At 47.5% G+C, this 23,479-nt stretch overlaps 2 protein-coding genes across 3 annotated transcripts; both read right to left on the reverse strand.

Moving 5' to 3' along the window:
- Positions 1-9,462: 9,462 nt before the first annotated feature.
- Positions 9,463-13,261, reverse strand: CCL16 (C-C motif chemokine ligand 16). The gene is made up of 3 exons (XM_010339663.3): positions 13,083-13,261; positions 10,243-10,363; positions 9,463-9,763 (listed from the first exon to the last, which is right to left on the reverse strand). The coding sequence occupies exons 1-3, from the start codon at positions 13,156-13,158 to the stop codon at positions 9,598-9,600; spliced, it is 363 nt and encodes a 120-aa protein (XP_010337965.1). The 5' UTR covers positions 13,159-13,261; the 3' UTR covers positions 9,463-9,597.
- Positions 13,262-15,640: 2,379 nt separating this feature from the next.
- Positions 15,641-18,770, reverse strand: CCL14 (C-C motif chemokine ligand 14). 2 transcript variants are annotated; one of them, XM_003929054.4, is made up of 3 exons: positions 18,683-18,770; positions 16,333-16,447; positions 15,641-15,880 (listed from the first exon to the last, which is right to left on the reverse strand). In XM_003929054.4, the coding sequence occupies exons 1-3, from the start codon at positions 18,768-18,770 to the stop codon at positions 15,793-15,795; spliced, it is 291 nt and encodes a 96-aa protein (XP_003929103.2). In that variant the 3' UTR covers positions 15,641-15,792. The 2 variants fall into 2 exon arrangements, with proteins under 2 accessions (XP_003929103.2, XP_074244135.1); XM_074388034.1 differs by having other exon boundaries at positions 16,333-16,519.
- Between the last annotated feature and the right edge of the window lie 4,709 nt (positions 18,771-23,479).

Here is a 23,479-nt window from a genome sequence, read left to right on the forward strand (position 1 = left end):
GTGCCAGCCAGGGCATTTCTAAGTGGAAGCTAGTGGAGGTGCTCAGCTTCTCACAGGAAGCCCGTGTGTGCAGGGCCAGAGGACACAGCCCCATCGGAGGCTCTAAGCCTCTGTGAAGAGGGAGAGAGTGGAGTCTGGACAGGGTTCCAGTCCCAGGGTCCACCCTTTCTGGGACCCAAACCCACCCTTCCCCTTCCTTCAATTCTGAGATTCAATAAATGTCCCTACTCGCAGAACAAGTTTGAGTTGGGTTTCTGTCACTTGCAGCCAAAGGAGCCAGCGTCGAGTCAACCATCTGTGAAATGGTGACCTGACAACCTGTCCCCTGTCTGTGAAGGCCACAATATCCCAACATCAATAGTCACCAAGGAAGTCTGGGAGAAACTTCTACCAATAAACAAAACAAAATAAATGAACTGAGCATTCAACTCAAAAAGTTACAAGAAGTAGAAGGAAAAACATGTCCAAGAAAAGTCCAAGAAAAAGTAAAGCATAAGAATAAAAGTATGACACACATTTAATTGGATTCAGGGGAAACGGTTGGGTGAGATGTTAAAAACGGAGTCGAGAAATGACTGGAGAGCTTGTGTATTACATTCCACTTACTATGGACCCTGAGTCCTTTTCTGTAGCGTTAGTGTTGGACTAAATTCTTCATTTCCTTGCAAAGACAGGCTACTCTGAAGCCAAGGGGTTACCATCAATCTTTTCAAATCTTTTTAAGGGAAGGTCAGATAGTAAATATTTTAGGCTTTTGGGCCACATATGGTCTCTGTTGCATATTTCTTTTTGTTTCTTTTTCTATCACAGTCCTTCAAAAATGTAAATGCCATTCTTAACTTAATGGGCTATTTAAAAATAGACCACAGATTAGATGTGATCTACTGGTTGTGGACTGAATATAAGAAGATGGTATGGGAACACTTATAAAACAAGGTTCATATGGGTGTCAATCACTGCTCAGATCACATTACCATGTGAAATTGTTTTCGGTCTGTATTTTGTCTGTATGATTTAAAATTCAAAATGCATAGGAGGTAGTTAATGCTAGACATGGGCGGAGACTCTATACAAACTTACAGAATTGCAGAACTTAATGCTGAAAGAAATCTTAGAGATTATCTCATTTGAACCCCTGATTCATTTTAAAGATAATATGACTAAAAACTCATATATATCATTAACTAACTAACGTACAAATCCTGGAGGGATAGTAGGCATTCAAATGAGTTCTTATGTAATCCAGTCAAAGAATTTTCATTGAGAATGCTGGAAAATGAAAAAGTTATTTCTAGATAAAAATGCAAACTATCTGTGTACAACTATTTGCTACACAGGACTAACTCTTGTAGGTGGAGGAAAGTCAGGTAATGGTAATTTCTTTACTTTTCTTTTATTTTTTTTGAGACGGAGTTTCCCTCTGTCACCCAGGCTGGAGTATAATGGTGCGATCTCAGCTCACTGCAACCTCTGCCTCCCAGGTTCAAACGATTCTCATGCCTCAGCCTTCTGGGTAGCTGGGATTATAGGCATGCACCACCATGCCCAGGTAATTTCTGTATTTTTAGTAGAGACACCACACCTGGCTAATTTTTGTAGTTTTAGATGGGGTTTTACCACGTTTCCCAGGCTGGTCACAAACCCCTGACCTCACGTGATCTCCCTGACTTGGTCTTCCAAAGTGCTGGGATTTCAGATATGAGCCACGGTGCCCAGCCCACAAACTTTCAGTTAGTTTTAGTTAACCCTATGGCATCCACCACAGCAACTGCCATTTCCTTAGGCCAAGGCCACGAAAAAATAGACTCCCTGAATGCCTGTTGCTGGTTCCAGTTTTCAGTGTTTATTCCCACATCTGTCTACTTTTGTTTAGTCGTCCACATTCTCAGTTGTAGTTTAAATTTTTGTCCTGAGTTGATGGCTTTGACTCGCAGAATGGTCAATTTGTTAGGTGTGTGAGGCGCTCAGTTCCCCATGCCGGAAGCACAGACTAGACGACAAATTTAATATGAAGTTTAGTCAAATTGTTATTAAAATTGTGCTTTTTTTTTTTTTTTTTTTTTTTTTTGAGACAGAGTCTCGCTCTGTTGCCCAGGCTGGAGTGCAGTGGCACGATCTCGGTTCACTGCAACCTCTGCCTCCCGGGTTCAAGTGATTCTCAGCCTCCCAAGTAGTTGGGATTACAGGCGCCACTGCCACGCCCAGCTCATTTTTGTATTTTAAACTAGAGACGTGGTTTCACCATGTTGGTCAGGTTGGTCTCGAACTCCTGACCTCACATGATCCATCCACCTTGGCCTCCCAAGGAAAATTGTTCTCCTTGGTAGGTCCTATCAAACAGCAGCAGGGTGTTTTGTGTACTCCTTGCCATCACTCTTTGCTCTATTTTTCGTGATGGAATCTGATGATATGTATGTCTGTGCATGGTCCCTCCTCCCACATTTAGTGGGAAGGAAAGCTCTTTGAAAGTAGGATGTTCATCTCCTGTGCTCTCCGTGTGTACTGAATGCCTCACCTCCCTTTGGAAGGGGCGATGACAAGGAGAGGTGGGAAGGTGGAAGGTGTGGGCACCACAAGGAGCTTTATCTCAGCAACCTGGAGCCGGCCGTGTGAGCACACAGAGAGATTAGTCATTGTTGCTTTTAACCGCTGGGTGGCACTGCTCACTAATTTTCCTAAAATAAGTCAGGCAACACTTGCTTTCCAGCAACTCAAACCAGAACTCCAGGACCTAAATCCATGTTCCAGGACGCAGCTTAAACTGCCATCTCAGAGGCGACACATCCCTGCACTGAGCCCCCTCACTCACAGCCAGGGGGCCCCATCACACTGACTTCAACCCCCACCCCCATGCCTTTGTGTGAAATTCATGATTAGACATTTAGTGAGCCCCCAACTAAGCTGCAAAGGGCCCTGGATGGGAGCAGGGTAAGTTAGAAGTGGCCTCTGCCCTCTGAGACAGGCGTTTTGAACTGGCTTAAGATAAGCAGTAGATGTAACGGATTAACCTCCCTCCTATGCATCCAGAGTGCTGCCGGTTATGTATCATCCACAGGAGAATTGAGACAGCCTTGACAGGTCGGGCATCTGTGCTCTGTGGCTCAGATGAGAAACCTCCGGCATATGGTCTGTGCAAGAACACTCCTTTTTTAGTCATAATGCAGGGGGAAGTTCTGAGTGTGTGCTAAGGGTGGAAATAACTTTCTTGATTCAAATGATTTCTTGATTCTTTTGCTCATGACATGATTCCTTTCCCAGCAGCTTCTTTTGTGTTGTAGTTGTGGGAGCCGAGAAGTGTCACTTGACTCTGTCTTGCTTCTTCCAGCAAGAACTTGCAGGACACAAGCAGGGTTTCTCTGGGAAGGGAACTCATAAGTACTAAATCTCTGCTGTGAGGCAGGCCTAATACTAGGTACGTTACCTATATTAACCAGTGTAATTCTCCTAGTAACCTGTCATTGCTGGTGTTTCCAGCTCCATTTTTTTTTTTTTTCCCTCTGAGACAGAGTCTTACTCTGTCGGCCAGGCTGGAGTTCAGTGGCGCGATCTCAGCTTGCTGCAACCTCCACCTCTTGGGTTCAAGTGATTCTCCTGCCTCAGCCTCCCGAGTAGCTGGAATTACAGGCATGCGCCACCATGCCCAGCTAATTTTTGTATTTTTAGTAGAGACAGGGTTTCACCATGTTGGCCAGGCTGGTCTCGAACTCCTGACCTCAGGCGATCCTCCCGCCACGGCCTCCCAAAGTGCTGGGATTATAAGCGTGAGCCACTGTGCCCAGCTAAGAGGCAAAATAATTGATGGCACTTTTAAGGACTCCAGGGAGGAAGGCAGTTCCGCTGCTCATTGCACAGCTTCTATTCCTTTCTCCAGCAACTCTGTCTCCCTCCCCTCTGGCTCTCAAGGGCAAAGCTGTTCCTCCTGATTTGCTTGGAACAACTTCAGCCCTTCCTCTGAAGTGTCAGCCACATGTCCTGGGAGAGTGTCCTTCCTTCATCAGGTCACTCATGCATTTTCTCAACAAAGGTTATTTCCTCTATGCTAGGAATTCCTGCTTTGGCTGCTAAGATATTAATACTGTTTTCCATTTTATTATGATGTTTGTTCCTGTACCTGAAGCTGGTGGTTGTCACCGCAGGCCTGTAGGGTAGCAGCTCCATTTTGCAGAAGAAGAAACTGGGCTCAGAAAGGTTAAGGCTATTGCTAATAAATAGCAGGCTCTGGAGAGATTTGAGGTCCCTTTCTGCATTTGCCCAATCCTTCTAACTCTCTCTTGGTGGGAATCAGAAGATACCTGAATGGAGGCCAGGGTCTCCAGGGAGAGCAGGTCATGCAAAAAGGAGGCCTCAGGCTTTGAACTATTGCTGCTTTGGTCGGATGACCTCCATCTTTCACATAGTCATACCAGCCTTAGCTTGTATAGATTAGAGGTTTCTTCTGTTTAAAGTACAGCCTCCGGTTCGAGTGGCATTTCTGCTGGCGATTTGTAGCATGACCTTCGCTAAGGCTTTTCATCTCTGGGCTTTAATTCCCTCATCTTCGCAATGAGAGGAAGCTCCTTCCCGTCTTAGGTTCTGTGGCCCTAAAGAAAAGTCAGAAACTGGAACAATAAGGCCCATTGAGCCTTATTCTTATTAGCCTTATCTGCTAAGCACCCTCTCACATTGCCTCGTCATCCTCTCAACGCTAGGTGAGTATTATTATTGATCTGTTTTACAGATGAGGAAACCAAGGCTTAGGAGGATTTGTAGTTACCCAAGACCTCACAGTGAGTGACAGAGTTGGGACTCAAACACAGATGGTTGGTCAGAGTTTGAGTTTGGAGATAAAGCTTTTTTTAAAAAATAAACAAATAAATAAATAAAAGATATAAGGTCTTGCTGTGTCGCCCAGGCTGGAGGACAGTGGCTATTCACAGGCGCAGTCATGGCACACTGTAGCCTTGAACTCCTGGGCTCGTGATCCTCCTTCCTCAGCCTCCTGAGTCACTGGGACTATAGGCATGCGCTGTTGCACCTGGCGTGGAGACCGTGCTTTTAAACCATTGCAGCTCAGGCTGCTGATGACCCTCAATAGTTGCTCTCATACGTGCAAGCACATATATGCTCTCATGGGAAGAAAAAATGTGCTCATGTAACCCATCTCAGAAGGCATAATAATATTTCTTTTTTTTTTTTTTTTTTGAGGCGGAGTCTTGCTCTGTCACTAAGCTGGAGTGCGGTGGTGCGATCTCGGCTCGCTGCAATCTCCCTTGCCTGGGTTCAGGTGATTTCCCTTCGTTGGCCTCCCAAGTCGCTGGGACCCCAGGTGCTTGCCACCACACCCAGCACATTTTTTTTTATATTTTAGTAGAGACGAGGTTTCACCATGTTGACCACGCTGGTCTCCATCTCCTGACCTTGTGATCCACCCACCTCGGTCTCCCAAAGTGCTGCGACCACAGGCGTGAGTCACAGTGAACGGCCGGAAGGCCTAATAACATTTCAAACGGGCCTGCTGAAACCAGTTACAGGACCTCTAGTCATCTGGTTCAAGGCCTCATGGTGTCTAAGACGGCTGTGTAGAAAGAGGACATGCAGTCCATCCTCTGTGACTCCCAGTAAAATGCTCTTTGTACTACCCTGCGTTGTTCCGTTACTTTCTTCCCTTCTGGTTCCAGTTGATTCCCCCAGGCACCCAGCCACCTGCATTCTACAAGGCAGATGGTCGGTCATACAAGCTGTTAGATAATAGGTTTATTCGCTTTAGGATGACCAGGGCTGGAAAACTCTGTATATCAGAATGACCGAAGTCCTTTCTGTACTCGTGTGTGTGTTTCAGGTCAGCTATCTATCTACCTACCTTGAAAAGACTAGGAATACCCTTCCTGAAAAACAACTGGGTCAGGTGCAGTGGCTCACATCTGTAATCTCAGCACTTTGGGAGGCTGAGGCAGGCAGATCACATGGTCAAGAGATCGAGACCATCCTGACTAACACAGTGAAACCCCGTCTCTACTGAAAATATAAAAAATTAGTTGGGTGTGGTGTTGGGCACCTGCAGTCCCAGCTACTCGGGAGGCTGAGGCAGGAGAATCTCTTGAACCCCGGAGGCGGAGGTTGCAGTCAGCAGAGATCGCGCCACCGCACTCCAGCCTGGGCGACAGAGTGAGACTCCATCTCAAAAAAAAAAAAAAAGAAAGAAAGAAAGAAAGAAAAAGAAAAACAAATGAATGCATGTGAGAAAAGTTCTTCCAGTTCTGAACCATCAGGAGTTTCTGGCAAGCTTCTTCTTATGTGCTGGCATGGGGATTTGACTTTGTGTATATAGAATCTCAATTAGTCAAGTTTTCAGACCTGCACGTCAGCCCTCCTGAATTTAAAAATGAAACAAAACACAAGACAATGACATTTTGTTCCAGAACCCAGGAGCTTCGTGTTTTCAGCCTGGTCCGGTTTTTTTAGGCCTTTGAGCTCTGATTCCCTGGCTGTGACCCTCGTGCTGGCTAAGGACTTTGAAACTTTTTGCTACATCTGATGTTGTCCTGACTTCTGTCAACCTAGGCCCTGCCACTCCCACCACATGTCGGCTTCGGCCTCTGCAAGCAAAGGCCTGGGCCTGACTACATTGTATGCTAGTGATTCTGTCATCCTTAGGCTGGGAGCTCCTGGAGAAAGGATTTTGATCATATTTAGCTGTAACTCCTGATAGCAAGGAGAGTAGAGAGAAATTCCTGGATCAAGGAGCAGGGACTCACAGTCTAGGGAGAGACCAAAGCAGGTAGCACTGGCCCCTGTGGAGGAGCAAGGGCAGCAAGCACGTGGGGCTCCTCTGAGGCCCTGCCCAGGTGACTGATGGGTTGTTGTCCAAGTTCAGGTGCTTTTGGTGCAAGTAACAGAAGCCAAGATCTGCGAACCCTGGCTAGCAAGAAAACAGAGATACCCACATGTCCATCTGTAGACAGCTGGATGAACAAAATGTGGCAAATACAGACAGTGGAATGTTAGTCAGCCTAATGACTAATAGGAATGACGTTCTGAAACAGGTTACAACTTGCATGGACCTTGACAACTCTATGCTAGTGAAATAAGCCAGTCGCAAAAGGACAAAGGCTGTGTGATTCCACTTACGTGAAATTCCTAGAACTGTCAAATTCATAGTGACAGAAAAAAGAATACTGGGTACCAGAGGCTGGGGGAGGAGAGAATGGTGAGTTAGCATCTAATGGGTACAAAGTCTCAGGTTGAGAAAATGAAAAAAGTCTACAGATGGATAGTGATGATGTTTGCATAACAATATGAAGGTACTGGATTGTACACTTAAAAAGTTTTTAAATGGTAAATTATATATATATTTATGTATATATAAATTATATATACATAAATATATATTTTATATTTATATTTTTAGAGTCATCCAGCCTGGAGTGCAGTGGTGATATTATAGCTCACTGCAGTGCAGCCTCAACCTCCCGGGCTCAAGCAATCCTCCCACCTCAGCCTCTTGAGTACCTAGGACTACAGGCACACACCACCATGCCTGGCTAATCGTTTTTTGTTTCATTTTTTGTAGAGATAAAAAAACACATAAGATATCACCATATTGCCCAGGCTGATCTCAAACTCCTGGACTCAAGTGATCCTCCTGCCTCAGCCTCCCAAAGTGCTGAGTTTATAGGCATGAGCCACTGTGCCTGGCCCTGTTAATGTGTGTATACGTACACACACACACACACACACACACACACACACAGGCACACACATACACACACACACACACATATTTTTTGAGACAGGGTCTCACTTTGTCACGCAGGCTGGAGTGCAGTGGCACGATCTCAGCTCACTGTAACCTCTGCCTCCCCAGCATAAGTGATCCTCTTGCCACAGCCTCCTGAGCAGCTGGGACCATAGGCACAGGCCACCATGCCTGGGTAATTTTTTTTTTAATTTTTCTATTTTTTGTAGAAATGGGGTTTCGCCATGTTGCCCAAGCTGTTCTTGAATTCCTGACCTCAAGTGATCTGCCCCGCTCTTCTTCTCCTCCTTCTTATTCTCTTTTTCCTTTTCTTCTTTCTCCTCAGGCTCTGGAAGTGCTGTGATTACAGGCTTGAGCCACCGGGCCCAGCCCCTGTTGTGTATATTTTAACACACATACACCCCCACCCCCCACCAATAACTGATCTAAACCAGTTTAAGTTATTCCTGAGGTGCTAAATTGCCACCATGGCCCTTTAGGATTTTTTTTTTTTTTTTTTAATTGGAGATGGAGTCTTGATCTGTTGCCCAGGCTAGAGTGCCGTGGCATGATCTCAGCACACTGCAACCTCTTCCTCCTGGATTCAAGTGATTCTTGTGCCTCAGCCACCTGAGTGGTTGAGATTACAGGCGTGCACCACCATGCTCAAATTTTTGCATTTTTAGTAGAGATGGGCCATGTTGTCCAGGCTGGTCTCAAACTCCTGGCCTCAAGTGATCCACCCGCGTTGGCTCCCCAGGTGCTGGGATTACAGGTGTGAGCCACTGCACCTGGCCTAGAAAATTTTTTTAAAGGAAGGATGCTGGAGCATCTCATGGAAAGAGCAGCTGAAGCCCCAGGCTGGAGCTAGGGCAGGAAATGAGGCAGTTCCAGGGACCTCAGGACAGAAGTTCATAGACCTCTTTCCTTGGGACACTGCCAGAAACTCACTTCTGCTCTAGCAGCAACCAGACTGAGTTTCTTGGGTCCACATTTCAAATCTCTACGAGAGTCGGATTGGCCAGCTAGATGAGATGGCCACTGCTGGGTAGATGAGCTTGGGCTGGGGTGGGAGGCAGCTTGGGTTTTAACAACATGGCCACTGGGGGGCAGTTATGAGTCAGTTTACCAGAGTCCAGTTGATTGGCCCGTTTTCACCTTGATCACTTCACAGCATTTATTTGTTTCCCTTAACCATTCAATCTTAATTACCTGGATTTTGTTTTGTCTTCACGTATTTGGAATGGCTGGTGTACTGGTGTGAAGTGAGGAATTGAAAGAAGAGCAGGAGAAGGATGTGAAAGATATTTTCCTATATATTAAGAGTGTACGGGTTGGACATGGTGGCTCATGCCTATAATCCCAACACTTTTGGGAGGCCGAGGCAGGTGGATTGCTTGAGCACAGGAGTTTGAGACCAGCCTGGTCACCATGGTAGAATCCTATCTCTACCAAAATTATAAAAATTAGCCAGGTGTGGTGGTGCAAGCCTGTAGTCCCAGCTATTCAGGGGGCTGAAGTGGGAGGAATACTTGAGCCTAGGAGGTGGAGGTTACAGTTAGCCAAGATCAAGTGAGCCAAGATCACATCACTGCACTCCAGCCTGGGTGACAGAGTGAGACCTATCTCTCTCTCTCTCTCTCTCTGTGTATATACATACATACACACACACACACACACACACACACACGAGTATAACCTCTGTCCACGTCCCTTAACTTTGGTATTTCATCCTGAGATTGAGAAAATATTCGAGATACTTCTTTATTTTGATCATTGTTCTCTCAGTGTGACTGGCTAGTTTCAGCCTAATAAAGCTGCCCCTGTTTTCATAGGATTACCCTGCTCTTCCGTGTACAAGGGCTTCCACGAAGGCCTGCTCATCACCGGGAGTTGAGGAGCTTGGGTTGGCCATTCTTCGCTGTAACTATGTCAACTGTGGCCAAGTTCCTGGAGGGCAGCAAAGGCACGTCGGGATCCTTGATGTACTCTTGGACCCAGTCATCGTTGGGGTTGCTGCAAACTTCTCGGTTCTTTTTGGTGACGAAGCTGCAGAGGCAGAATTAGGCTGTCATGGGCTGTAGGCATCAGCAGCAGCCCAGTGCACACCCACCTCTGGCTCCCATGGAGCTCACCTTATGTTCTTTAAAGCTTCCCTAGGCCTCCCCTGGCTGGGTCCTCTCAGACAGCCTCCCTCTCTGGCCTCAGAACTTCATCATCCCTTCTCTAAGTCTCTTCTCTACTCAGCCTAGACCCTCAAGCTTGGGTTTCATAATGGACCACATAGCTATAAGTGGCAAAATTAGGAATTAATCCCAGGCCCCTGAGAGCCAAAGGCCAAACCCTTAGCCACTACACCACTGCTTCTAGCCTGGAGACCTTAGCCACTATCCCACTGCTTCTAGCACAGAGACCTTAGCCACTATCCCACTGCTTTTAGCACGGAGACCTCTTGTTCCCATGTATCTCACTTCTGCCCCTGGGCTCTCTGTCCCTCTCCACAGAAATATCTACAAGGAAGTGCTTACATGATTGCTGGCAGGTAACAGTTGAAGGCTCTTTTGTATGCAATCACCAGTCTCCTTGGCAACACTTTCTCGTTATACTTCAGGCAGCAGGTGGGTGGGGTGTTCACGCCATGAGGAACTTCTGAAGGAATCACATTGCAAACTGAGCCAGGGAAGTAGAGAGGGGAGACCACAGCTGCCCGCCTCTGTCTTCCACCATTTGTGTTTCACTCCTCTGACAGCAGAGCCGTCTGTTAGAGGAGACCAGTGATACCTTCACGGGTAATGGAGAAAGTACATAAGATGAATCCCTCTCAGGGACATACATTTAGACCCCTCAGCCTATGAGATGAGCGTCAACTACAAATGACTTGGTTGTTTACACTTGCCAAGGAACTGGGAGGAAGCTGCCTCACTCTTTTGTTTATTGGTTACTTGATCTGGCAAACGTGTGTTGAGCTTGTGTTAAATGCTGGGGCCTATGGGGGTAAAAATATGAGGAAGACACAGTCACTACCCTAAGTAACTTATAGAACTAGTCAGGGTTAAAAGGGAAAGTGTAAAGTTAAACAAAGACTACCAGAGAATGTTGTCCAGGATAGAACAGACGTTGGCATAAGGCGCTGTGGGAACAGAATGAGGGGCCCCTAACCCAGCCTTGGTGGTTGAGGAAGTCCCAAAGCAAGTGATGCCCGCATTGATTTGTAAACATTGTGTAGGATTTAGACATACGGCTGGGCATGGTGGCTCACACCTGTAATCCCAGCACTTTGGGAGGCCGAGGTGGGCAGATCGCCTGAGGTCAGAAGTTCAAGACCAGCCTAACCAAAATGGTGAAACCCCGTCTCTCCTAAAAATATGAAAATCAGCCAGATGTAGTGGCGCATGCCTGTAATCCCAGCTACTCAGGAGGCTGAGGCAGAAGAATCGCTTAAACTTGGGAGGCAGAGGTTGCAGTGAGCCGAGATCGCACCACTGCACCCTAGCCTGGGTGAAAGAGCGAGACACCGTCTCAAAAAAAAAAAAAAAAAAAAAAGGATTTAGAAACACAAAGGACTTGTAAATCTGGAAGAAGGAAATGCAGGAAAGCCTGGGGTAGGGGAAGGTCAGTGTGTCTTGGGAGTGCTGGGCGGTTTGGGATTGTTGGCATGCAAGGTGAGAAGGAAGGAATGGGCAGAGATGAAACTGGCCAGAGAAGGGGGTCTGGTCATACACATGCCGAGCGACTGAGGAATTTGGACTCTATCTTAGAGGCACTGGAGTGGCTGAGGTCGGGGGAAGGGTGACAGAGTAGAGCTGTTGGAGACAGAAGTTAGGCTGGAGGAAAAAGTATATGATTTAGGCTTTGGGGTCAGACAGCTTGGGTTGGAATTCTGATTTGATTTGACTTGAATCATGGGCAAATTTCCTAATCTTCTAGGTTTCAGCGTCCTCACCCATTAAGTGGGGGTAAGTGATAGTTATATCCTAGGATTATCGTTAGAATTCGGTGAGAAAATGCTTGGAAAGCCCTTAACTCAGAGCCTGGCACACGGAGAGGCTCAACCAGAGCTTATGATGATTAAAGCCAATGGTAGTAATGACTGCTCTTCTTGCCTTCGAAATGGCTCCCCCCCTTGATGTCTGCAGGATACTGGAATTGATTGGTTATTGCGGCTGCATTTCATTTGAGCTGTCCTGACTACCCATCAATTGGGGATACTACACAAGAGGTCAGTCCAGAGATCTCCCGCAGCCCCCACACCTGCAGAGCGCAAATCTTTTTGTAGCTTGACCTCTTCGCCTCCAGTGAGTGGCAAAGCTTGGGACCTCCTGAGAGTGCCATCTTGCTGATCCATGCTTTGGGTGGGCCATTTTCTCCTCCTTGAAGCCTGAACCCACTGCACTGGCCTGATAGACTCTCCCAAAGAGTGCTCTTTCTCCTCCCACACAGTCCCTCCATAAGAGATGTTCATGTCACTGGTTCTCAAAGCAAAGTTTACAAAGCCCAGGGTCATCTCAGAGTATGTGGGCAGATAACATGGTGCACTTGACCCTTGCTCCTTGGTGTTTACATAGGCAGAGTCAGGCCAGACTGTGTGTCAGGGTGACATTAAGAGAGAAGAGAATGGCTGGGGCATTTTGTCCATCTACGTCACCCATCTTTGTCTGTCCCCGTCACCAGGTCCTCACAAACAATGATAGCGAGAGAAGATACGGACGGGCAAAACACACTCCATCCTCCCTAGTCCCTAATTCTCCCTCTCCCCACAGCTCCTAAACCTTTCAACCCCTTTCCTCTTTTCTGCAGATTTTATGTATCACAGGCTGGGGGATGGAGAAGGGGCCCATAGATTCCCAAACAGCACACTTGGCCATTCCACTGGGACTCATTTTGATTGTGTGATAGTCCCAGGAACCTGCACCAGCCACTTTGAGGCAGGGGTGTCTCGGTTCAGACTCCCAGTTCCTGGGCTTAGACCCACACGATTGTTTCAACCTTCCTTTCTCTTCCAGGGCACGTGCTGCTTTTCTTTCTCATCCGTGTGCCTCCCCCTCCCTTTCATTGCATGCACTTTTTGTTGCATTTTCTGTGGCTTTCTTGGCCTCTTCCCTGAATGATCCTTCCCGCTCGCCATGCTTGGGACTCCTGAGGAAATGCCGACCCAGTTTCCTGGAACTGCTTACCCCAGAAGGATCCAGACCAACCCCAGCTGTACTGACAAAGGGGAGAATTGGAGATCAGGAGCTATGCATGAAGGTGGTGAGAGCCAATGGGGGCTTATGAGGCCAGAGACCCCACAGTGCCCCTGGCACCACCTCCCTGCCAGCTGCTCCATCCTCCTTTCTCGTTCCTGCGCTTCAGAGACAAGTGGACTCACTTGGCTGGCTGCAAGAAGCAGAAGTAATGAGGAGGATGAGGACGAAGAGAGACAGGGCAGCCTCGGAGACCTCCATTCATTCAGTGGGGCAGCGCAGCTCCAGAGAGAGCCGAGGGAAGGTGTCGTCTGCTGTTGGTCGTCCGCTTGCCAACTACTCAGCTCTCTGGACCTTGACCGCATCAGAGCGGGTAGAAGGGGAGGAACAACAGATTCCAGTGTTTGCTGAAACAAAGGGCAGCAGAGCACGGGGCCTGGTGCAGAGCTGAATTCAGTGCAATTTTAATTCATATGAAGGAACGGGTGATTGTGTGTCAGCTATCTTAAATGCCCTATCTTACATCATGCTTAAAATAGTGAAGTAGCGATTATTACTTCCCTGGGACTACTGAGGCTTACAGGCTAAATAAATTGTCCAAGGTCACCTGGGTGGATAGGCAGGATAAAAAACCAGATCTGTTTGATTTCACCATGGTACCTGCCACCATCTCCATGTTGGGGATGGGGCAGGCAGCGTTGAAGCACCCCAGCTTCCCCTAGTTGGTCAGTCTTGGGGAGAATGAGCACAAAGCAGGATTACAGAGCCCAGACTGAGGCAAGGGTAGGGCTTAGTTGCCTCTGAGAAGGATGTGCCCCCTCCCCAGTGCAAGGCCACTTGATTGAACTCACACTCTTTCATGTCACAGCTTATGCTCATAATGCTCCAAAAAACCAATGACCCTGATCCTTGGATCCCCATTTGTTGCTGGACCGTTTGACTGATTTGTTAATGTTTTTATTTATTTCTTTGGACCTTGGACTTCGGATGAATTTTTAGGTGTAGCCAGCCTGCTGATCCCTGCTGGGTGGCCCAGAGTACAGGTTTATCCAACCCTGTCCCCATGGCCAACCACGAGTAGCAGGGGACGCTCCAGCTCCGTGCACCTGACAAGCTGCGTGTGTGCTCCAGGACTCCAGCTTCGGCGCCTCTGGCCTGGGCTCTGGCTGTACCTGCTCCACAGCCTCATCTGTCTGCAGGGTGCCTCAGGACCCTTTTCCACCTTGAAGGTAGCATTTGGAGAAGAGTTCAAAGATAGAGGGGATTTTGCTGTTGATGGATGGCGAGCTTTAGAGGCACAGGTGATGTGCTTCAGGAAGTGAGGGCGGTGGGAGGCCGGGGCAGAAAAGGAACTCTGCAAATGCTTTCTGCCCGGCCTGACTGCTTACAGATAGGTAAACCATAGAATGCAGTTAGTCCTGGTGAGTTCAAGGCTTCACCTGGTGGGGAAGCTGCAGCTTTCTGGGAGGGCAGCGGGGGTACATATGCGGGGCATCCTCTTGATCTCTGTTTATGGAGGTGGCAAGGTCTGAGAAGCCTGGTTGTAACTTTGGATGCAGGCCCCACATGGCCCTTAATGTGGCCCACAAGCCCTTGTCTGTGGAAGGCTGGAGGCCAGGAAAGGGTGGTCATAATCCCTACTCTGGGCAAGCTCTTATTCCAAGTACACAGAGCTCCTCTTTGAGCCCTGAAGATAGGTTTGAGAGCTTATTCTTGAAACATAGGCCTCCTATTTTTTTTTTTTTTTTTTTGAGGCGGAGTTTCGCTCTTGTTACCCAGGCTGGAGTGCAATAGCGCGATCTCGGCTCACCGCAACCTCCGCCTCCTGGGTTCAGGCAATTCTCCTGCCTCAGCCTCCTGAGTAGCTGGGATTACAGGCACGTGCCACCATGCCCAGCTAATTTTTGTATTTTTAGTAGAGACGGGGTTTCACCATGTTGACCAGGATGGTCTCGATCTCTTGACCTCGTGATCCACCCGCCTCGGCCTCCCAAAGTGCTGGGATTACAGGCTTGAGCCACCGTGCCCGGCCTGGCCTCCTCTTGATTCCTGTTTTATTCCACCCATCCGTTAATCCATCCATCCATCCATCCTTCCATCGGTGCATCCCTCTCTCCATCCCTCCATTCATTCCTTCCTCCCTTCATCCTTCCATCACCCATCCCTCCCTTCCTTCATCCATCTATCCATCCATTCATCTATCCAGCCAGCCAGCCATTTCCTGAACACCTGGTATGGGCCAGTCTTTCTGCTAAGCCTTGTAGTGGAAAAAAGAAATTAGCAAAACAATGTAATATAATACAACAGCAGTGAAGAAAGGCCTTGGAAACAGCACAGAAAAAGGACTATGGAGTTTGACTGCTATAGAGAGGCCTTTAGGAAGTTTTACCTATACGATCAAATGATTTTTAGCTTTCCCACTTGTCATGGAGCTTACGTAAGATAATGCACACAGACTGCCTAGCAGAGTGCTTGGAGTGTAGAGAGCACTAAGGAAACGGGGTCTGCTATTGTTGAGGAGGAGATGGTCTTCACACTGCTTTTCTTTCCCACTTTCTCCTTCTCGCTACCCCCCCTTGCAGGCCTGACCTATTTTTTTTTGGGGTGGGTGGGGAGTATAAGGCTCTAGTGAAACTTCTGCAGAGCGAGGCTTGAAGCTGAGGGTGCCACACCCAGGCTGGACTCCCTGTGTCCTCAGTGCACAGCCAATGAGTAAATCGAGCAGAAAGAAATGAGGCCAGGGAAGGGCATGAGTGGTCTTTAATTCAAGGCCGGGAAGCTCCCAGAGGGTTGCTGGGGCTGAGAGTTAGGGATGGGCGGAGGACGGGGGCCTTGGCATCTTCTCTTTAGCTGTGCCTTCTCTGAGCTGTGCCTTCTCCACCCACTCTGGGACACTCAGTTCTCCTCCATGCCCTTGATATAGTCCTGGACCCACTGGTCATTGGGGTTGGCGCAGATGGATTTGCCTCTTTTGGTGACGAAGCTGTGGAGCAAGAGGGAGAAGGATCACAAAGCGAGGGGCCCGGTGGCCAGAAGAGAGAGCCCTTCCTCCCTCCCTCCTAAATTCCCCACCTGACCTAGACTGCTTCTCCTTTCTTTGATAGAAGCAGCTCAGAGCCAGTCTCCTCTCTGAGACATGCTCTTCAGCCCCTAGGACCCCTAGACCCATCTAGTCCCTGTGTCCCCCCAAGAAAGTGCCCTGTTGCCTTCTTCTCCCTTCCTGTCACTTTCCCCATCTGTGGAGCTGACTCAGCTTCCCCATGGCTCCTGCAGGCTCCGGCCAGAAAGTGCCCAGGTTGCCGCTCAACTGCCTCTCCCTGTGTAGTCGTACTTGGGAGGTACGCTGGTGCCCCCATTTCCGGGTCACTCCCTGCCTCCCCGCAGGAGGCCCTGCTCCCTCTCCCCCCAGTGTGATGTGTGTGTGTGTGAACCTACACAATTCCAGGCTTGGAGCACTGGCCGTTGGTCCCATAATAAGCCACAATCCGCTGACGGGGGATCCTGTGAGTAGTGTAGGCGAAACAGCACTCCGTGGGTTGGTAAGGTCCCCCTGCGGAGACAGCATCGGGATGCTGAGGAGGGTAAACCACTGGCTGCTTAAAGGCCATACTGCCGGCTCCTTCTGCAAGCCGAGGGCACGGACGAGGGAAGAAAGGAGGGCGCAGCCCCGCAGAACGTGGAGGGGAGAGTAGGCTTTCCTCATCTTCCCTTCTCCTCCTCCCTCATCAGCAATCACCCTTCCTCCTGGAAAAACTGGCAGATGTCCTTCAACTCCAGGGTTGAAGGGCAGCACGCTCAGATGTTCTCACACCGTCTCTGGGGGCCGACTAGCCGAGAAGGCTAGGGACTTGGCCAACGTCATGCAGCCTTCGTGCCTTATTCGGAAAGGTGCTCCAAATAGGAGGAGTGTTTGGAAGAAATCCCAATAGGGATTTGGAGACATGCCATTTGGGAATGCCAACCCAGCCCCTCCTAGTGCTCCACCCTGCCCATGTCCCCCTTGAACCGACAGTGTGCCCGATGCCCACACCCAGCCCTAAGGACAATGGCCACAGAGTCAGGACACCCAGATCCTAAGCCAACTTTGCCTGTGCTTCCTTTGTACTGTGGCCATTTAACTTTCCCCCATTCCCTCCTCTGTAAATGAGACCCTTGGACTGGATCAGTGGTTTTCATACTGAGCTCTCTGGAGCTCTGGGGGCCTTGAGAACTATTTTGGAGGCTCTGCTGCATTTGAGAGTGATGTCTTGTACCCTACTCAATCTTTGGTTTCTTTTTTTTTTTCTGTTTTACTATTTGGCCTCTGTGGAAGATGTTGCTTGAAGAAAAGGTTTGTGGTCTAAAAAGTTTTAAAAATCAGCAGATTGGCCGGGTGCTGTGGCTCACACCTGTAATCCCAGCTCATAGGGAGGCAGAGGCGGGAGGATAGCTTGAGCCCAGGAGTTCGAGACCTGCCTGGGCAATATAGCAAGACCCCGTTCTCCCCAAAAAGGAAAAAAACAAAAAGATAAAAATCAGCGGATTAGGTGATTTTTTTTTTACACCTATATTCTGACCGAGAAGTTTCATGGTTCTTAAAGGAGAAGCAAGGCGGTGACAGCAGTCACCCCAAGCTTGAATTACAGAGGCAGCAGGAAGGCCACTGCAGACCAAGAGCCCTGTATCAACAGGCACGTGTGGTTATGGAGTGGAGAAATCAGGTGTGTGCCTGTCATGTGGCCATACTGGATGGAAATGTGGCTGTGCATCACAATGGCCTTGAGGTCACGGAGGGTGGCCCGATGCCTGGGTGGAAAGGCGAAAGTCTGGTCCTGTTTTCCAGCTCCATGCCAGGCAGCATCCTCACTATCCAAAGAACGGCATAAGGGGAAGCCTGGTTCCTGAGACCCAGCCAGAGCTCCTGCGCTCTCCCACCTTGTCCCTCGGAGCTGCCAAATGACATTGCAGAGGCAAGTCAAACTGTGCACATGCCCGCTAACTTTAGACCACGATATTTTACCAACCTTCTGTTTCCCCCCAGTTTCTGAAAATGGGACTAGGTAAAAACGGAAGAGTGATACATAGTTTTAATTGTCTTTAAAGGCAGCTTATTCTAAGAAATCAGCTGAGAAAAGGAGGCCTAGGAGGAACCACATGCTGCCGTGTTACCCCCAGCCATACCCAAGCAATGCTGCCCTCCCTGGGCACAGGTGACGCTGAAAGCAGGCTGGGCCTAAACCTCAGGAGGCCAATAGAAAAACGCCCTTGAGAGGCTCAAGACACTGCTCCTAATCTCCCTGAGGAAATATCCCCCCAAATGGGGTGGCCACTGTTTTGCTGGGTGGCAAAGAGAGATAAGTTGAGGGAGTGGAGAGGCAGGCTGGCCTCCATGGCCTTCAGGGACAGGCGGACTGGTCCCGGGGTGGCAGTGATAAGAGATCAAGGCCACTTGAGTGAAGCCTGGTGATTCAGGTTCTGTTTATCTGGAGACTAGAGGGCCTTTGTGGTAGTGGAATGAGGCCTGGAGTCCCCCAGGTCAGGTCTCACTGGTCAAGGCTGGGAAATCCTAACTTAAACTCTTAAGCAGAACTTATGGTCCTCAGTCTCATCTCCATCCTGCTCAGCACACCATGGGGTGAAGAAGTGCTGTGGTGCTCAGTAAATATAATGGTTGCTATACATACAATTTCAAGAAGATGCCAGCCTTCCTTTTCGAGTCTCCTGGTCTCCCCACGAGCCCCAACCTTACTCCTGCTTATTTCCCTGCAGGGACTAGATTGGAAGGAAGACAAGGCATTGCACTCACCTGAGGAGAATTCAGTCTTGAATTCACCATCACCTAGGGCGATGGTGATGAGGAAGAAGAAGGTAATGCCAGCCGCGGAGACCTTCATGCTGTGGGGAGTTGTGGCAGGAGGAGAGCTGGCCTGGTGGGGGCTTCTGAGGCTCCTGCGGTGAGGAATTGTTGAGAAATGATTGTTGAGGCCAAATATTTTTTAACATGAGGAAACAGATTTGGAAGGGAAGTAGAAAAGCAGTGATGCCTCAGCAATTTCATATCCTGCACATTTGTTGACAATGGCGTGAACAATGCCGGGAGAGCCAAGGTTTAAGGGAGGAAATGGTCCCCCATCCCCAGTGGGAAGAAGTCCAGCTCTTTTGATACAAGCCTTTCCCGAGGCGTGAACATGAGCACAGGGCTGGGGCACCGTGTCAGATTTAGCAAAAGATCTGAAGGCTGGATGTGTCTTGTGTCCAATTCCATCTCAGGCCTTAGAACAGGCCATGTGGGACCTGGAGATTCAGGATCTATTCATCGGGAGACTAGAGGGCACTTGGGGTAGTGGAACGAGGCCTGGAGTCCCCCAAGTCAGGTCTCATTGGTCAAGGCTGGGAAATCCTCACTTAAACTGGTAAGCAGAACCTGCAGTTCTCAGTCTCATCTCCACCATGGTCACCACACCATGGGGTGTAGAAGTGCTCTGATGCACAGTAGATAATTCATTTATAAAACGGTTGCTATACACACAAAGTCCCAGAGGCTTTATGAACACTAGCCTATTTAATCTTTAGAAGAACAGTTGAGGAAACAGGCTCAGAAACAAAGCCTAAGCTTTTGACAGTTGGTAAATGGAACTGGGGTTCAAACTCAGGTGGTCTGGCTTCCAGGTTTGTGTTCTTACCTACTATACTATAAAGAAACATGGGACTCCCATGGAGCTCTGTAAAAATGTCCCGGGCTGGCTTGAGTTTCTATAAAGCCTTTAGTTTTAGCCCTTTCTGAGCTCAGATAGCAGATCTCTCTGGGATCTTCTCCTGGTTTCTCTGACTTTTGCTACGGAGAAGCTTGGTGAGAACCTTAGAAAATGTCTAATTCAAGGATGGCTAGTAGGTTTTGTAGGTTAGTGGTGGACTGGAGCTCTGTGTTAGAAATGATTCTGAGGCCATGCCTAGGCACACTGGGGAGATACGCTATGACCGACATGCAGTTTCTATGCAGTGCAGCTTGCGTGCTACATATTTGCCATTTGATTCAGCTAAACTGGCCATTTACTGAATGGAAGCTGGGAATCAGAAAGGGCCAGTGACCTGCTCATGTTCACACAGTGATTTGGATGCAGGACAGATCTCACCTGTGCAGACTCGCAGCCTAGTGCCTGAGAGGGTGGGGGCTCTGTTTGTGGGAGCACTCCCTCCATTCTGCTTGCTGATGTGGTTAGATGGCAATTTAATTTCCTCTCCTCATCTGAATCATCAGGGAAGAGAATATCTATTATTTATCTACACCTGTTCACACAGAACCTAATATATGCCAGGTAATTTGTGAATATACATTTTAGAAGAAGGATGGGAAAAAAAAGTTGAGCCAGGTCCACATATGTGCATCTTACAGGAAATGGCTGAAATCTCATGGTTAGGTGTGGAGACAGTCATTGATTAGACATTTTCTGTATTTCTTATCATCAATAAGAATATTATGTAAATGCTTTGAGTTAAACGATAACTGTTATTAGGAACAATCTCAGGAAACAAGGTGTTTATGGGAAGAGTGAATTGGAAAGAAATAATGCTTACCTCTTTGTTTTTGTGGAGACTAGTCAACCTGTCAAGTTGTTCCTGGGAGGCTTACAGGAGATTCCCGTGCATTTCCGGAAAGTATTGACTTCCTGTGTACATTAGTCTGAATATGCTAACTGCTATCATAAATGATCCAGCAGACGAATTCACTAGAAGTTTATTTCTTGCTCATGTCACAGTCCAGTGTGGGTCAGTAGTGGGATGATGGTGTGTGTATTGGGATCCTCCATGCATGCGTTCGGGAACCAGGGCTTTTTCTGTCTCAGATGCCACCATGTTCGGCAAAAGGCTTCCAAGCTTGCTACCAAAAGGGAGAGGCAGAGGAGGGCTGGGAGATTTTTATGGACCAATTCTGAAAATGGTACAAATTACTTTCACCCACATTCCAAGGCCAGCACCAAGTAACCTGGCTCCAACATAATGCCAAAGGGATGGAAAATATACCTCATCTGTATACCCAGGAAGGAAAAGGAATAGGTTTGGTGACCACATCACTTCTTTGACACAGTATCACATGCCAAGTCCTGGGCTAAGCTTAGAGGGAGGGAATGAATATGACTCTGATCCCAGAAGACTCAGAACTCGAAGAGAGACTAAAAAAAGTAAAGGAGAATTCCAGTTACGACTGGATGAATGAGATTTGGTAGCGACATTATTAGAGACCTTGAATGTCCTCCCGTTGCTCCCTGTTGAGTATGAAGAGCCTATTTAAAAAATATTTAAAATGTTTTTTCAAAGCAATACAGATAGATTGGTTTAAAAAATGGAATAGTGCAGGAAGGATTTATAGGAACTTTCTGAGTTTGTGCTTGTCTGAAGAAGTCATTATTCAGCTCTTTTACTTGATTGATATTTTTGTTCGATATAGAATTCTACAATGAAATATAAGAATAGGTTTCTTCTGAAACTTTCATTTGTGGTGATCTGGGTTTTTTTTCTCTCTATAAAGTTTTAGGGCTTATTCTTTAATCTATTTTTATTTATTTATTTTTTTTACTTTTTGGCAAAAATAGATGTTCCAGACTCATCTGTACTTTCCTTGGCCCGGCTCTGGAATTGGCCATTTCTTCCATGAGTCTGTTTCTTTTACTAAAAAATGATTTTGAGAAACTAAAATCTGAGTGCTGGATGTGTTCATTGCTATGGAAATGGCATCACTTTTAGGTCTGAGCTTTCAGTGGATAGAACTAGGAAATATATGTAAGCATATGTGTATAAGTATGTATTTAAATTTATATCTATTTCAAGTATATCTATCTCATATATTATTAGCAATTTCTTTCTTTCTTTCATTTTTTTTTTTGAGATGGAGTCTCACTTTGTTGCCCAGGAATGAAGTGGTGCAATCTCGACTCACTGCAACCTCTGCCTCTCGGGTTCAAGCAATTCTCCTGCCTCAGCCTCCCAAGTAGCCAGGTCAGGCTACTTGGGAGGTTGAGGCAGGGCTATTTGGGAGGTTGAGGCAGGAGAATTACTTGAACCCCAGAAGTGCAGTTGCAGGTACAGGTCACCACACCCAGCTAATTTTTGTATTTTTAGAAATGGATTTTTGCATAGTGACCAATCTGGTCTCGAACTCCTGACCTCAGGTGATTTACTCGCCTCGACCTCCCAGAGTGTTGGCATTACAGACGTAAGCCACCATGCCCAGCCTATTATTAGCAATTTCTATACAGGTATTGATCGACTTACGACCTATGCAACTTACGACCATTCGACTTTATGACCACAATTGCTAGCCACAACTGCTCAGGGTCTGGCAGCGCAAACGTTGCCCAGCTGGGCATAAGACAGTGCGGACCAGCTTCCGGCAGCACTACCATCTCCGCGTGCACCATTTCCACTGTTATCCCAGACTCGGTACAGCAATTTGTGTTTCGTGTCTTGGATATTTGTCATCAAACCCCTCCCAAGATGTCTACCAAGAGGAAATTGTCTTTGTCTATGCCTCAGCCTGCCAAGAAGGCTTAAATATCTGACTTAAAGATTTTTATAACATCATTTCACAGTACTGTACATATAGCCTACTCAACTTACAACCAAATCGTGTTATGACCCGTCTGTCGGAACCAATCGTGGTCGTAAGTCAAGCATTAGCTGTATCCTCTTTCTAGCTATATGAAAAAACAAAAGTTTACACCACTATGTCCAATTCCAAGTCAACACCACAGAGTTATTTCAGTCTTTCCCCTTTCTATATGTTTCCCTCCCTCCTCTAACAATAGGGACTTGTGCTCCCATTAACTTGAATGTATGTACTTACTTGCTGAGTTTACTCTGTGTAACCAATCTCACTGTATTCTGGACTCTGGCCCCACTGGCCTCAACCGTGTGCATCATCTCCTCTGCCCTGGCCGTGGTTGAGCCCTCAGTTGAGGGGAGGAGTTAAATTAATTTTAAATTTTGTCTCCGGTTCTAAAATTAAAAGATTAAAAATATGGATGTTTCTTGATCTCCGTGAAGCTCTATTTAGATTTTTTTTTTTTTTTTGAGTTGGAATTTCTCTCTGTTGCCCGGACTGGAGTGCAGTGGTATGATCTAGGCTCACTGCAACATCTGCCTTTTGGGTTCAACCAGTTCTCCTGCCTCAGCCTCCCAAGTAGCTGGGATTATAGGCACCTTCTACTAGGCCCAGCCAATATTTGTATTTTAGTAGAGATGGGGTTTCACCATGTTGGCCAGGCTGGTCTTGAACTCCTGGCTTCCCAAAGTGCTGAGATTACAGGTGTGAGGCACCACACCCAGCTTTTTTTTAGATTTGATCATTTTTAGATTTTTAAAATGACTTTTAAGCACCGTTTTTCTAGCTATTTTGTTTAATTTCCAATATTTTTTCTTTTCTTTTTTTTTTTTTTGAGGCAGGGTCTTACTCTGTCACCAAGGCTGTAGTACAGTGGTGTGATCTCAGCTCACTGCAGCCTTGACCTCCTGGGCTCAAGCGATCCTCCTACCTCAGCCTCCCAAGTAACTCGGACTACAAGTGCACACCACCACACCTGGCTTATTTTTGTATTTTTAGTAGAGA

This window comes from Saimiri boliviensis, chromosome 17 (genome assembly GCF_048565385.1).
Source record: "Saimiri boliviensis isolate mSaiBol1 chromosome 17, mSaiBol1.pri, whole genome shotgun sequence".
Lineage (NCBI taxonomy): Eukaryota > Metazoa > Chordata > Mammalia > Primates > Cebidae > Saimiri > Saimiri boliviensis.

What these genes read in the sequence shown, in the direction of transcription:
- CCL16 (XM_010339663.3), bottom strand. Translation starts at nt 13,158, where the DNA reads ATGGAGGTCTCCGAGGCTGCCCTGTCTCTCTTCGTCCTCATCCTCCTC. An exon ending in TGCTTCTTGCAGCCAGCCAA is followed by an intron (nt 10,364 to 13,082) that starts GTGAGTCCACTT and finishes TGATTCCTTCAG; the next exon opens with AAGTTCCTCATGGCGTGAAC. An exon ending in TGTTACCTGCCAGCAATCAT is followed by an intron (nt 9,764 to 10,242) that starts GTAAGCACTTCC and finishes CTGCCTCTGCAG; the next exon opens with CTTCGTCACCAAAAAGAACC.
- CCL14 (XM_074388034.1), bottom strand. Translation starts at nt 18,770, where the DNA reads ATGAAGGTCTCCGCGGCTGGCATTACCTTCTTCTTCCTCATCACCATC. An exon ending in CAAGACTGAATTCTCCTCAG is followed by an intron (nt 16,520 to 18,682) that starts GTGAGTGCAATG and finishes CTCGGCTTGCAG; the next exon opens with AAGGAGCCGGCAGTATGGCC. An exon ending in TGCTCCAAGCCTGGAATTGT is followed by an intron (nt 15,881 to 16,332) that starts GTAGGTTCACAC and finishes CTTGCTCCACAG; the next exon opens with CTTCGTCACCAAAAGAGGCA.